Raw genomic sequence first — 13666 nt, forward strand, 5'->3', positions numbered from 1 at the left:
GCGGGCGGTGCCGGGGGCTCGTCTGCCGTCGCGGGCGGTGCCGGGGGCTCGTCTGCCGTCGCGGGCGGTGCCGAGGGCTCGTCTGCTGCGGCGGGTGCGGGAACGGCTGCTGCGGCGGGTGCGGGCACGGTTGCTGCCGGTTGCGGTGGGGCTAGCACGAACCCTCGAAGTTGGTCGTATGCCTGCGGCCCAAGAGGAGGCACAACGCGTCGCAGAGCAGGAGGAAGCATAGCTGCCGTGATGGCGTACTTGTCCTGCTGCGAGACGATGTTACGCAGGGAGAAACCAGCCTCCATCTTGATGAGCCAGATGGCTGGACATTGCGGCCAGAATTCGGGAAACTCCGGCGGCAGCAAGATGCAGTGCGCCGTGGTTTCATCCGGTCGCAGCGCCATCGTGATAGGCGTGTCAGAGGTCGGCTGACTCGGCGTGAAGGTCCCGTGGAATCTTCTGGAAGGTCATTCCAAGGTCCGGGTCATGGCGGTGCGGTTTGTTCGTTTTCCGGGTCACCAGATGTGGGATGCGGAGTCGTGAAGGACGGATCCCAACATAAAACAAAACGATGTTTATTAACGTAGTAGCAGCAGCAAGGCAAGCATGCCGATGCTGCGCTTCGAAAGGTTAGAGAAACAAACATGAAACCAAGCTTGGTAGCTTGGGTTATATAGCCAGCGGTGGTGACGTAAGCCTCCGACGGAACTGCGTGGCGCTGTCTTTTATCTGAAGCGTGGTGTAGCATGCATCCGTGTCACGCCGGCCCAGATAGTGACGAGGCGCAGGCTGCGCCGGTTTGTGCGCACTGTGTCGCCACAAATTGTATTAGTAGGTGCTATGACACTCGAAGCAGCGGGGGTGGAGAAGCATCGTTGGTGCATGTGGAAGCTGCACTACTCCGACAACGAGCCGCCACACGCGAACACATAGCGAAAGGCAAAGAACGTAACTGCGTCTATAGGGCGACTTTTCGATGCAAGCGCGGCCAGCGCTCCTCGCTGGCGTCGAGACGTTGTAGCTGCATTGTCGCCAAAGCACTTTCTATTGGCACTCGTTAGTGTCATGACACTGTAATTCACTTCAACGCCCACAGACAGTGGCACCTCCCCGCCCCGCCTAGACCCGCAAACAATAGCACCGTGTGTAATCGGTTGAGCGCCGGGAGCCTCCCATTGACGATTGAGAGGTCGTGGGTTCGGTTCCCGATGGCGAAACTTTTTCTTCCAGTTTTTTTTCTTTCTCATCCATCGGTCTGCCTTTTACCAGCGTCACATCCGTGACGAAAATACATTGTTGAAGTCCTGGTGGACCACGGCATAAAACACTTTCGCGTTAAAAACAACAGGTATCGTCTAACGTTTACCAGCAATATCATCAGGCCCCGCCAGGGTCTTCTAGTGGTTATGGCGCTCGACTGCTGACCCGAAGGTCGCGGGATCGAATCCCGGCCGTGGCGGCTGCATTTTCGATGGAGGCGAAAATGTTTGAGGCCCGTGTACTTAAGTTTAGGTGCACGTTAAAGAACCCCGGGTGGTCGAAATTTCCGGAGCCCTCCACTACGGCGTCTCTCATAATCATATCGCGGTTTTGGGACGTCAAACCCCAGATATCATCATCATCAATATCATCAGAATGTAAGCATTCTCAAGACAAACCACTGAGTCAGAAAAATCACAGCATATCCACGGAGTGAAAGATGATGAGTGGGCGAAGCTGCGAAGGTTCATCGGTAAACCGTGAATCTTCCGTGAATTCTGCCCAGTACATCGTCACCGACGTGAGATCGGGCGCGTTTATACTAAAGCTTCGATGAGTTATGACAACTTGCAGCTCACTTTAATTTTACATGTACGCTGTGAATTTTCATTGTTTAGAAAACCATTGCTTTAGAAAACATCTGGCGTCTTTCGTTAAGCAGCTGGCGTCTTTTCGTTTTGCTTTAGAAACATCTGGCGTTCTTTCGTTTTGCTTTTACAAAACATCTGGCGTCTTTCGTTGGTTTATTTCATCAATCAACGGCGTTTTGAACAAAATTTTTATTGTTTAATCACGCACAGGAGTAATCTCACCAGGCACTACCTTGGAGGTAAACAATGGCTGCTAATGGGAATGAGAGACAGAAGAAGTCGGCTTTTAGCTAACACTTACACTTCTACTTCTACTAACGTTTCCTACTGAAACATGCCAATGGCTGCTAATGGGGAATGAGAGACAGAAGAATTCGGCTTTTAGTTAACGCGCATTATTGTTCAACAACGCACAGGAAAAATCTCCCACCGGCACCACCTTGGAGGTCAAAGCGTAAGACTGGTTACGCACTACGACTACTACGACTACGACTACGAGGGACGAACGGGTGCCGCCTTAAGGAGCTTCGCCCCTAAAAAGTCACGCTGCCAGTGAACAAATGGTCGTTCAGTGACAGCTGTTTGCTTTTTCCAAAGAAGATGGCCACAAACACATTCTGGCTCCTGCCGGCTATTCCACTATTCCCTATATATCCATTTTATTCAACCCTCAGCTTGTTGCAGAAATATATCGTTTAGTTGAACCGGTCCTATGTGTGTTTTGTATCATTCCGGAAAGATGATACAGAATTGTCGCAAGCATGGCATCGTGAGTGGCTATTGTCATTACAACGTGACTAGGGCGTAGGTGGTGTGCAACTACTAGAACTAGCAGATATGCGCCGAATGCTCAGTCAGCGTGCCCACTAGTGATGCTTTTTCTGTTTGCTAGCGTTCGATCTCTGCCCCATCAAAAATTCTGCATTCTGTTATCTTTCTAACTGAGTTGCTGCGAGAGCCATCCAACCACCACTCCAGCACCTGACCCCCCATACGCTTTTCGCTCGACGAAAGACGGCCTGCGCGTTTCCTTTTTCTTAGCTAAGCGTCCGTCAACTGCGCAAGCGAGCTTTCCATCGAGCATCGAACATAAGAGGTACGGGCCGATGTTTTATCGGTTTGGACTTCATATGGAAGCTCACGGCGGCGCCGACGGCGCAGGCGATGGAAAAAGGGCGCGCCGAGGGTGTACAAACAGTTGCAATATTGCACGGCTTAGCATTGCAGACACAGAGAACGAAATGTCCTAAAAACATTCTGGCGTCATAGCATCATCCCCGTAATCGGCAGCCTGTTTCGCACAAGCTTGCATGGCTGTGGTGTTCAGCTGAATTATCTATTGTCTGGGTCGATGACCTGAGCGTTTTTTGAAGGCTTCTAAGAATAGACAACAGAGAAGACGCGAGGAAGGTGATCGGGGCAACAAGTATTCAACTCGCTTAGCTTACGAAGGCGTAAGATGAGCTGGCCCACCTATCCAGACAGCTATAGTAGACACATACAATCCTGCATGTTCCTTAATTCGATGGCACAATTTTTTTTGCTTTGGTGAGGATGCATCTATACCTACCCGCGAGGCGCTGTACATACGTCGAGGCAGCATCTTCGCGATTCTTGCAATAATGTTTTCTCTGTGTTCCTTCCTTTAGCCCGCATTTACGGCTTATAGATGTGCATTTCATGATTGTATTGTCGTTCGTTGCGTGTTCGTCCCATAGAGCTGATTTATTACGTCTTACGTGATATTTATCCTACTCATGATTAAAGGGGCCCTGCAACACTTTTCGAGCATGCTCAAAAAGCGCTGCCGATCGGTAGTCGAGGCTCCCGAGAACACGCGAGCCAAATATTATAGCGATGCGCACGGCCCGGAATTTACAATAGATTCTCAAAGTCAGCTGAAAATCGCTCCCTCTTCTCTCGACAAATGATGTATTAGTCCGCAAAATATGACGCGATTGTCGGCAGTTCCGCCATTGGCTGATGTTATAATCACGATAACACCCTCATTATTACTTTCGTTGTTAATTTTGAGTTCAATAAGTAGATAATATGTATGTTTATATTATGTTATCGCGTTAAAAACACCGAACAAACATTAATATTAGCACTTCCGGTCTCACCGACAGCTCGTCTGCTCGTAGTTGCGTGGTTCCGTTTTCTTCGCCATGCGCAGTGCCGAAAACGTGAATATTTCTGTGCTTTTGACCATCGCCGGTTGCCGTTGAGAGTGGCAGCCGTTCGAGTGTTGCCTCGTCAGCTGAGAACTGCATCGTCGGCACGTTCTCACGACCGACCGAGGCACGGGCGCAGCGTGTCTCCGATAACAATGCTGGCGTCCGGTAATGGCAGCGCTTCGGGGTCGTCTGCCAGTGCCGTCTTACGAGGCGGCGCATCGGAGTATGGGCCGAAACCGATCTCAGCTGTCATTCGTTCCAAACGAGCGCGCAGGTTTGCTTCCATGGTTGGCAGAACGATGAAAACACTACGGCGTTAGAGGTGCACACCCAACATTACCAAACCGACGCGTAGTTTTCAAGCACGCGCGATACACCGTGCGATCGACTCCGCTCGACGAGAACGACGCAAGCCGACCGGAAGTGGCGGCACAGACCACGTGGTTGCGCCCAGACGTCAGAGAGAAAAAAATGAAGAAAAAAACTCCGCCGGCGCTCTTGGGCGGAGCCTCGCTCCTCTGCGCTCCCTCCGTCGACTCGCTGCCTAGCTTTCCGCGCGCTCGCGGCGTTGAGTTGAGGGAGAAAGCTGCGGAACGTGATCTCTATAATTTGGTAACACCACTTAGACTTGACGGATTCGAAAAATTTTTGCGGCATATGACTCGTGAAGAGTCATACATCAATAATGAGACTATTCCAATATAATTAAGAAAGGTGTTGCAGGGCCCCTTTAAGGAATTATAAAGATTGCGCAAATACTGTTAAAAGTACAGAAATCGGATGACATGTCTTCGTAATGACTGCCATAAGCGAAATAAACCACGATTTCATCTACATGCAGCGCAAGTAAGCTACGCTCGGCAGAGTGCGCAAGGGAAGCAAAGACACATGCAGAGTGTGTCCTGTTTGCGCTACCTGTGATCCCAAGTGCATGTAAGACAGCCGGACCCTGAACAAATTCTGTACTCGAAGTGGTTTATATTCTTCTTCTGGAACTCGTTGTTGGGCTAGTTGGTGCATTGCATCAAGGAATTATACCAGCCGAAAACAGACGAACGCAGGAAACGGTGAAGGAGACACAGGTGTTGGCCTATGACAACACTGTGCAAAGTGCTTTGTGCTCCATTAGAAAGTTAGGAAAAGGCCTTAATTTTACGCATGAGCTGCCGGTGAACGATTGTCTGCAATTTTTAGACATTAATATCGAGTGTGTCGAAAGACAGGTGTGTTGGATGTATTTACCAAGAGACAAGAAAGAGTTGTTGCCGTATGGGTCCGCACACTCTAAAACTATCAAGAGGGCTATCGCTTCCCTTTGCCTTGAATCTGCCCTGACTAAGTCCTGTGACCACATGGTTGAGACGAGCTTTACGGTCCAGATTCACAGACTGCAAAACGCCGGTTTTCCCAGCTCTGTTGTGTCTGCTGTAGCAGAAGCATTGCTACAAAAAATGAAAGGGAAAAGAAAAAAACACAAAGGCTTGGCCTGAGCGCAGGAGACCGCAAGTAGTTCCCTATACGCACCGAGTTGCGCATGACCTCAAAAAGGTTGCCGTCAGGTATGGTGTGCCTGTAGTGTTCTCGGCGCCAAGGAAGCTGAGTGGGTTATGCGCACGTATTGGACGATAGAAGAAACCACAGTGTGATAGGAAGCATGGCCAGATCTTTGTGGATTGTGCTTGGCGTCATATACGAGATACCACTGACTTGTGGGAAGTTTTACATAGGCCAGACGGGTCGGTGTGTAAACACTAGAGCGTGGGAACATTTCAAATCGTTAGAAAAGAGAACAGGATCAAATCTGGCCCTTCACTGTAAACATTGCAAATGTAAGCCGGTACTGACTGATTTGAGAATTTTGGGCCGAAGTCATGAGAAAATGGCACGTGAAATACATGAGGCCTTTCACATTGCGATGAAGGGCGAAGCATGTTGTAGTGATAGCTCTGTGGCATTGCGCAGAATGGAACAAGATTTCCTGCAATCTTTTTTTGTAATCTCGAGAAGGAAATGAGGATGCGATGATCACACACAGAAAAAAAAAACTAGTCGCTTTCCTGTCTCCTTCACCGTTTTCTGTGTTCGTCTGTTTTCGGCTGGTATAATTCCTTGATTCTTCTTCTGTTACTTCCTTAAAAATATCGCGGTTTTCTGCAGCTTTAATTTGTTGAAAACAGTTGCAAACTTGGAGCACATTTTTCAAAATGGCGAACGATCATTTTTCGACGGAATCAGTCATTCAGCTGTGCGGTAGAGTTTTAAATGTTAACGAGCAGACTATATCCAAGAAGTATGCTTATTCGGCCCCAATGTACTAAGCTAATGAGAAGTGAAAATAAGCTTTGCCCGATGATGTTCCTGGGTGCGCATAATATTTTCCCTCTTCTGGCGTCGCATGATCCCGTATAAATGTGCGAAATATTCTTGCTGCCGTATATACTGCTTAAGCCGGTTCCCTTTTAGATTTAAATCTTTGAGTTATCGTGGATCAATGTGCATCACATAATGTTCGGTTATTAAAAATTAACATTTTGTTTTGATCCATGGAAACCAGTGATGAACCGAGAATCGGTGAAGACTGCCACGTCAATGGTGCAAAAACTTCGCGAGGCCTTCCGGACGGCTTTTAGCACGTCAAGTTGGGTCACAGGCGTTGTGCGTGAAGTTGCAATCAAGAAGCTCGACAATATGCAGCACTACGTGGGAAGCCCTGGCCAACGACTGGACCCTGCCAAGATTGATAATTATTACGGTGAGCAGATACCGCAAAATAATTACTCTATAAACCACGTGAAGAAACCCAGGAAACGCGTTACAAGCCTCGTTTTTACATTGGGGTGCTGTATTATCGATCTCTTGCGTGAAAGGTATATTTTCCGCTGAGAGAGCACTGTTCGGTTTTCGACCCTCAGGGTACTACAGCAACTGATTTAGGTAGTGCTTACAGCCCAATAACCAAAGGGACAACAAAATATTTTAATATCACCATTTTAGTTGAGTACAGTTGAATTTATTCGGTGGTATATGTGCTTCTGTGTCATACACCGTGGTCTTAAAGAAGACAGGAGAGGACTCAGTGAACTGAAACGCAAAATATTGTAAAGCTATCTGCTGTCCCCAATAATGTCACAAAACCGCGGAGAAGAAATTCTTTGAAGTTATCTTAAAGTTACGACAAGCTGAACAATAAAGTGTGCAGCAACAATTCGCTGTTACAATTTTTGCAAATCTGCAATCCCAATGCGAACTTCTACAGAAACGTACGGAAAAAGGGGGAGATATACGTGAACAGAAAATACAAACGAATCAATGTCTCACGTGGTAGGTGGGAGAAACATAATTGCAAATGTCGATAACGCAACCTTCTTGGGATCAAATCAGATTATTTCGTAAAGCTACAAAGATTACACATGTATATGATTGGTACATGTGTCACTTGTGCCGTTAATCGGGTTGGCGATCGCCGGGCGGATTCTAAGGGCTGGCGTCACGGCCCTCCGAAAACGCATCACGAAAGCGCGGACAGTTTAGGGTTGGTCCTTTGGTGCGCCAGCGAAGGCCAGTTGTGGTCCAAAGACCGAGTTAGAGCCGAGAGTCGATAACACAAACGAAAACGAAAGATATTCTCGGTTAAGGCAATACAAATATGACAAACACATGCACACTAGTGATGCAGAACTATCGATGGTACTATCGATACTATCGATAGCTGAGTCACTATCGAACTATCGATGGTAAAAGATACTATCGATAGCGCTATCGATAGTAAGTACTATCGATAGTTTAAAATCAACAGCGCGAACTCATTGCAGAATAAACTTGGTTTCCCGCGCGCGTGGTACATAGTAGAGCCGGAGGAGCAGGCTGAAGAGCAAGAAAGTTGACATGCTTGTGTTCTTCACCAGAGTGCTTCGCTGACACATGATCATAAAGTCAAACTATTCAGCTGTAGCGGAAAGAAGCTGTTACATGGGGTGGAACTGCGCGGCTTCAGTTTTATATTGCATTTTATGATTTCAAAGTAAAAAAAATGATCAAGAACAAAGTTTGGTAATTGTAAGATGTAACTGGTTGCTTTTAAATATGAATTTGTTGATGGACATATGCCGCCATTTTCACTGCGCAAATAATTTCTTTCGCCAAAATTTTGCTCAAATTAAGCGAAGCTGATAGTACGCTATCGCGAATATTTTGCCAATTTGGCCAGCCAGCAACAACATCGTTATTCACACCATTATGGATAGTTTGTCGCGTGGTTATGACGGTGAAGAATGCTGCAGCAAGACTGGGAAATACGAAGCTCTTTATGTGGTCGAACTTGTGCCCAGGAAATCAAAAGTCAGAATACGAGCGATACACGCTGCGCACTGATAGAGTCGAGAACAGTCGCCGGCAGTCGAGTAATCTGATAACCGGTGGAACGCTTCGTCTTTTATACATCAGTCATCAAACTTTCCAGCGTTATCGCTGGTGCTCGCGTAAGCTTTCGAATAAACTTGAATATTCGCTACCGGCGCGTAATCTTCAAATGTCAAACAATCACGAAGCTTCTCAAACATTGCGGCGCGGTCTGCGTCAAATGCTGCTAACAGTCTGTGGGTGAAACCTGAATACATCAAAACAAAGCAATAAACACGCGTGGCACTAACATCGCTAGTAATATTACCGATGGTACTACTGATTCGACTATCGATGGTTTATCGATAGTAGTGCGATCGGTAGTTTGTTTACACTATCGATAGTTTCACAGAAACTATCGATACTATCGATAGCCAATTTACCGATAGTTCTGCATCACTAATGCACACTCGGCTGGTACCAGTTACAACTTCACAATATAACTCAGATGGTGTTTACACAACGGGAGCTAAACAAACAGATCACACGCTACAAATGCATTACAACTATTCAATGACAGTTAAAGTCCTGAATATACAATGGCGTATCCAGTCCACAATGCTTGGACGGTAATCGAATGCTTCTCTTCAAGGAAACACTCACGCCAGCTCCAGCGTTGATCGTCGTAGCTCAACTGTCGTCGTAACTTGTCACGGCTCACACGGCGTCGTCCTCCAATGCTTCCAGATCGACGATCGACGGACTGCACACCATCATAAACACGTCTTCTTTGGCTAACGGAGCCACACTCAGCTTACTTCACCATATCCGGGCCGAGTGACTCACTCCTGTCTCCTTCACTTCTTCACTCCACTGTCTCGACTGTCTGACCCGTCGTCGTTTGCACGCTTTTATCCCTTCTCCCCCGGTTTCTAGAAGCGTCGGGAAGGTTCTTCGGCGTGCAGTACAGCCAAGGCTAAGGATAGTTCGAGAATTCTCTCGCCGGTTCTACTCGCGGCGGCGTCGCTCCGTAATGCGTTCCCCCTTCCTTCTAGAAACATCCAGGTTTTGCCGGGCGTTTGATCGCGTTGTCTGCGTCTGGCTCCTGTGGGTGAGGAGGATGCGGCGCGCCGGCGTCTTTTGATGCTTGGTTTTTCGTCTTTCGCGCTTCTTGGGCGCGCGGCTAGCGCCGTTGTCTTGTAGCCATCTGAAAGCGGCCGCGCGCGCGCTTTATAACACGCTCGTTTGTGACAACGTGTAAAACAAATAGGTAGTTTTCCAATGTTGTAGTTTTTTAAATTGGTAAACTTGCAATTGTTTGCAAATAAAGAACAAGGTTCTGTAAGTAGGCACCTCGCGGGGTCAACTAACAGCCTCAGCAGAATATGAACTCCAAGAGAAGCTGGTCCATTGCAATGATTGGCCTATGAGAAACCAGTCAGTGGTCGTCCAATCGCGATAAGTTATCCCGTTTGAACACTCGGCTCAATAAAAGAGCAGCCAAATACCATAATAATTGCACCATATGGGCGCGCAATTTCCGTACTAGCTAGTAGACGGAGAACCACCTGACCAATACATGGCCCACTTTGATCACATCCTACAGATGCAGTGCCGGACGTGGACACGAAGAGGTTTTTCAAAGCATATAGAGGAGCACTACAAGCTTCAACCCATCGATCGTGGACAGACCAGAAGAATTGGATCTTCGATGAAACGACTGTGAACGCCTACTATGTACGAGAACTGAATACAGTGGTGATTCCCGCAGGTATTCTCCAGCATCCTTTTTTTAACGTCGACGGTCCTGCTGCCTTGAACTATGGCGGCGCTGGCGTAGTGAGTAGCCCTTGGTGCGTATAAACCTGGATTAAGTAGTGTTTTCGAAGGAGGAAATTCTATCCATTGTAATGGTTCATTTCCTTTCCTCCCAATGCCCTATATACGCGGTATAGATTAGCTACTGTAAATATTCCTCACGTTCAAGTTCCAATTGGGTGCCTGCAAAATGCTCTTGAATTCTTTCTTTATTACAGACAATTGGTCACGAGATAATGCATGGTTACGATGTCGGTGGGAGCATGTACGACGAGAAGAGCATGCAGCGAGAATGGGGAACGCCAGAGTTCATGAAGAAGTATACAGAGAGGACACTCTGCTTGCGGGAGTCACACAGAGCTGCCGTGAGTGTGTGTTTCTTCACCTGGTTGGCTATCGCGACCACAGCCGACATCAATTGAATGGAAAAGAAAGGCATGTGCGGATGCATGTGGCTGTGATAATATTGAGGGCACACTTATACGTTTATGAAAACAAAGGAAAACTCAGCAACATAAGGCAACTTGGTGCTGCAGTTGACCCATGACTACTTAAAGGGGTCCTGAGACAAAAATTTTCGCCCGGCGTTTTTTTTGCTGCAGTGTGTTGCTGGGGGCCTGTTAGTCATAACACGGCACATCGTTTGCTGCAGAGCGTGACAGATAATTAATTACAAGCTCCTCATTACCGACACAGCCTTAGTTTCGGTTTGACAGAGCTCCAAAAACGACAAGCCACCGGCTGCAACTATCACCACCTAGCGAGTGAAACGCTCGGTCACGTGAGCACACTGAACAGTGACGCATTTCCGCGCGGTCTGTCGTCGTCGGGCTCACCGTCGTCTGATGGCGACGATTTTCTTGAGGTGGGGATGGAAGGAATTTTCGACGTGGCGAATCACTTCAGGTTTGACCCGCTGGCGAGGAGCGATTCGTCGGGATGCGCGTCAAAACAGAAATGGCGGCTACGACGTCATCATAACTTGTACCGGCTGCAACGGTTACGTAGGGGAAGTAGGGGGGTCACCTCGGGTCACCTCCGAGGGTGTCAATGCACCAGGTGCGGCCTATAATGCTGGATCGCGCTCGCCAACTTCAAAATTCATATAAAATACCTTCCAAGCTTTATTCGCTGTCGATATTTTGCAGATGGTACACGCACGTACACGGGAATCAATCCAGCAGGCTATCTCGGCCGCGAAATCTTGTGTCAGTACCCCTTTAAGATACCTGTCGCTGGAGCGGGACAACTTCGCAGGCGAATTCTATCGACGTACGAACATTATTGGCACACTGGGCTTTGAACGCAGTATTTACGCAACATAAAGTTCTCTCTGTTCGACTCCCGCCATGATCGTTGTCATCGATAGCCCATTGTTTGTCCACAGCAGGATGAAGGCATTTCGCAATCATTTCCAATTTTTCCGACCTTGTGTGAGATGAAAGTTTTTTATGCTTGCGCACTTGTTAATTATATCATTCCACATCACTCCCAGCCATCCTGGGCTGCGTTTTGCATTCCTTGCTATAAATTCCTTTGCTTCAACTGATCACTGTATACATGCCCTACGCATTAGAGCTGTGCACGGGCCGTATTTCCGAGCCCGAGCCCGGCCCGGGCCCGCTGACTTTGTCGAAGGCCCGCCCGAGCCCGACGGCAAAGGGCTGCGAGCCCGCCCGGCCCGGCCCGGCGTACGAAAACACAATCCCGGGCCCGGCCCGGCCCGGCATTTTGAAGGTTTGCTGCGAAAACAAAACATCGTTTTCCGGTAATATGGCATTTTATTGAGCATATCGAATATGACCAAACGACACACGACGAACAGTCTCTATTAAACAGATTACAAACTGTCGTGCAAAACAGCAAGCAGTCCCACGATTCCGGCTTCAAACGAAGTGCGGCGCTTTGCTTTATGTAGCCCGCCGAACTGAAGTTGCGTTCGCTGCTTGCACTCGTCGCCGAAATCGCTAATATCTCTTTTGCCAGCCTGGCAAGCTTGGGATATCTCTGCTGCTTGTTTTTCCAGAAGACTAAAACTTCAGATGGACAGGCGGACGATTCCATAGAGAGATAATCGGAGAGCTCCCCTTTTGTTTAAAGTAGCGAATGGAAAGAGAAAGCGGTAAAGGGCGGTCGTGGAAAAGGCGCTGTATGCGTGCTGGAAAACAATTCCCTCTGAATTTCGATATTTCGGGCTTGAGTCGGGCTTCGCGCCGGACCCGAGCCCGGCCCGATAAAACTCCAAGTAGCCCGAGCCCGGCCCGGGCCCGAGGTGGAAATGCGTCGGCCCGCCCGAGCCCGACCCGCGGGTCGGGTCGGGCTCGGGCTTTCGGGCTACCCGGAGCCCGTGCACACCTCTACTACGCATTACGAGGCGAAAACCACTCTTACACTTCCTTACCGAATGCTATCTGTTGCTATATCCTGTTACCTTGATTTCAGTTGTATGAAGAGTCATTGTATATTTTCGCTGTAGGTGTCGTTGGCGTCAAAGTTAGAGCACTGGACGGGCTCGAAGCCACTCGAAAACGCGGGACCTAGGCGCCCCCAGAGTGAGCTGTGCTTCCAGTAGCATTTACAGCAAGGCCTGGCTAGGCCTGATTTTGAGGTGGCGAGCTCACGTATAGGCTTTGTTATGCGGCGCACCACAGCCCGGTTTTAAATAGGCTGCTAGCGAATAGTTCACAGCTGTTTCTTCTAGACAACCAGCTTCGAGAATTTCAAGTTCTGTTAAAAACTACAATTTTTTTTCTTGTTGCTTTAACTATCTTATTGCAAGAAGGACGAGGAGTAAGTGGATCCGCTCTTCAGGACATTTCGCGTTTTTTTCCTCAGAGAGAAAACATAAGGGCAAAACACGTTGCCTTGCTCTCGTATTGCAGCTATTTATTTGATATTCAAGGTGGTCATTTGTAATCCTAACGCAATAAGACATGTGAAATGTTTGTTATTTCTTGTCCGAAGAACAATAAGAAATTTTGAAAGCGGGGAACGCTCGCGAAACTCTGCTCCATATAAAACTCCTAAGATAGCACGTTCGCTCGTTACGTAGACGCACAATTTCACATTAAGGCTTCACTGCGATGTGAGGGGGCGTTACTTCGTGCACACTGTTTTCAAGTACGCCCGCAGTTGAGTCTTTAATGAGAAAATGACGGCTGCTAGGTCGGCCTGCAGTATACTACGGCTCACTTTACGTAAGGTTTACCACTTTTTCATTGAGTGTTTTTGAGCTTCCTCAGCACCACTGGAATGAAAATGGTTTCCGCTCAAACAGCACGATCAACAGTGCACGTGCGATGACAAACGAGGGTAATCGAAAGCTCTCCAATCGACGAGATTTTCAAACTGAAACTTCATAACAATGTTCGGAAGTCATGGCAATATTCTTTGGCTTTCCTAGAGAAACACTTGCTTTTCAATGCTCGTCGAGTTCGCTGCAAAAACTGAAGAGAAACCTCTAGATTTCTTTTGAGGTCAGCCTGGTTTGCG

General features: G+C 48.0%; 2 protein-coding genes across 2 annotated transcripts in view; one reads left to right on the forward strand and one right to left on the reverse strand.

Annotated features, from left to right (window-relative positions):
• The window catches only part of LOC119390458 (uncharacterized), a 437697-nt gene that overhangs the window by 247685 nt on the left and 176346 nt on the right, over positions 1–13666 (reverse strand). The gene's annotated exons all lie outside the window — the stretch shown is intronic.
• LOC119391422 (uncharacterized) overlaps positions 1–13666 on the forward strand; it is a 50664-nt gene that overhangs the window by 16134 nt on the left and 20864 nt on the right. Inside the window, exons 4-6 of the mRNA XM_037659102.1 lie at positions 6573–6770; positions 9963–10093; positions 10393–10539. Of these exons, the coding sequence (XP_037515030.1) occupies positions 6573–6770; positions 9963–10093; positions 10393–10539 (476 nt within the window). The remainder of the gene's footprint in view (positions 1–6572; positions 6771–9962; positions 10094–10392; positions 10540–13666) is intronic.

This window comes from Rhipicephalus sanguineus, chromosome 4 (assembly GCF_013339695.2).
Source record: "Rhipicephalus sanguineus isolate Rsan-2018 chromosome 4, BIME_Rsan_1.4, whole genome shotgun sequence".
NCBI classification, from domain to species: domain Eukaryota; kingdom Metazoa; phylum Arthropoda; class Arachnida; order Ixodida; family Ixodidae; genus Rhipicephalus; species Rhipicephalus sanguineus.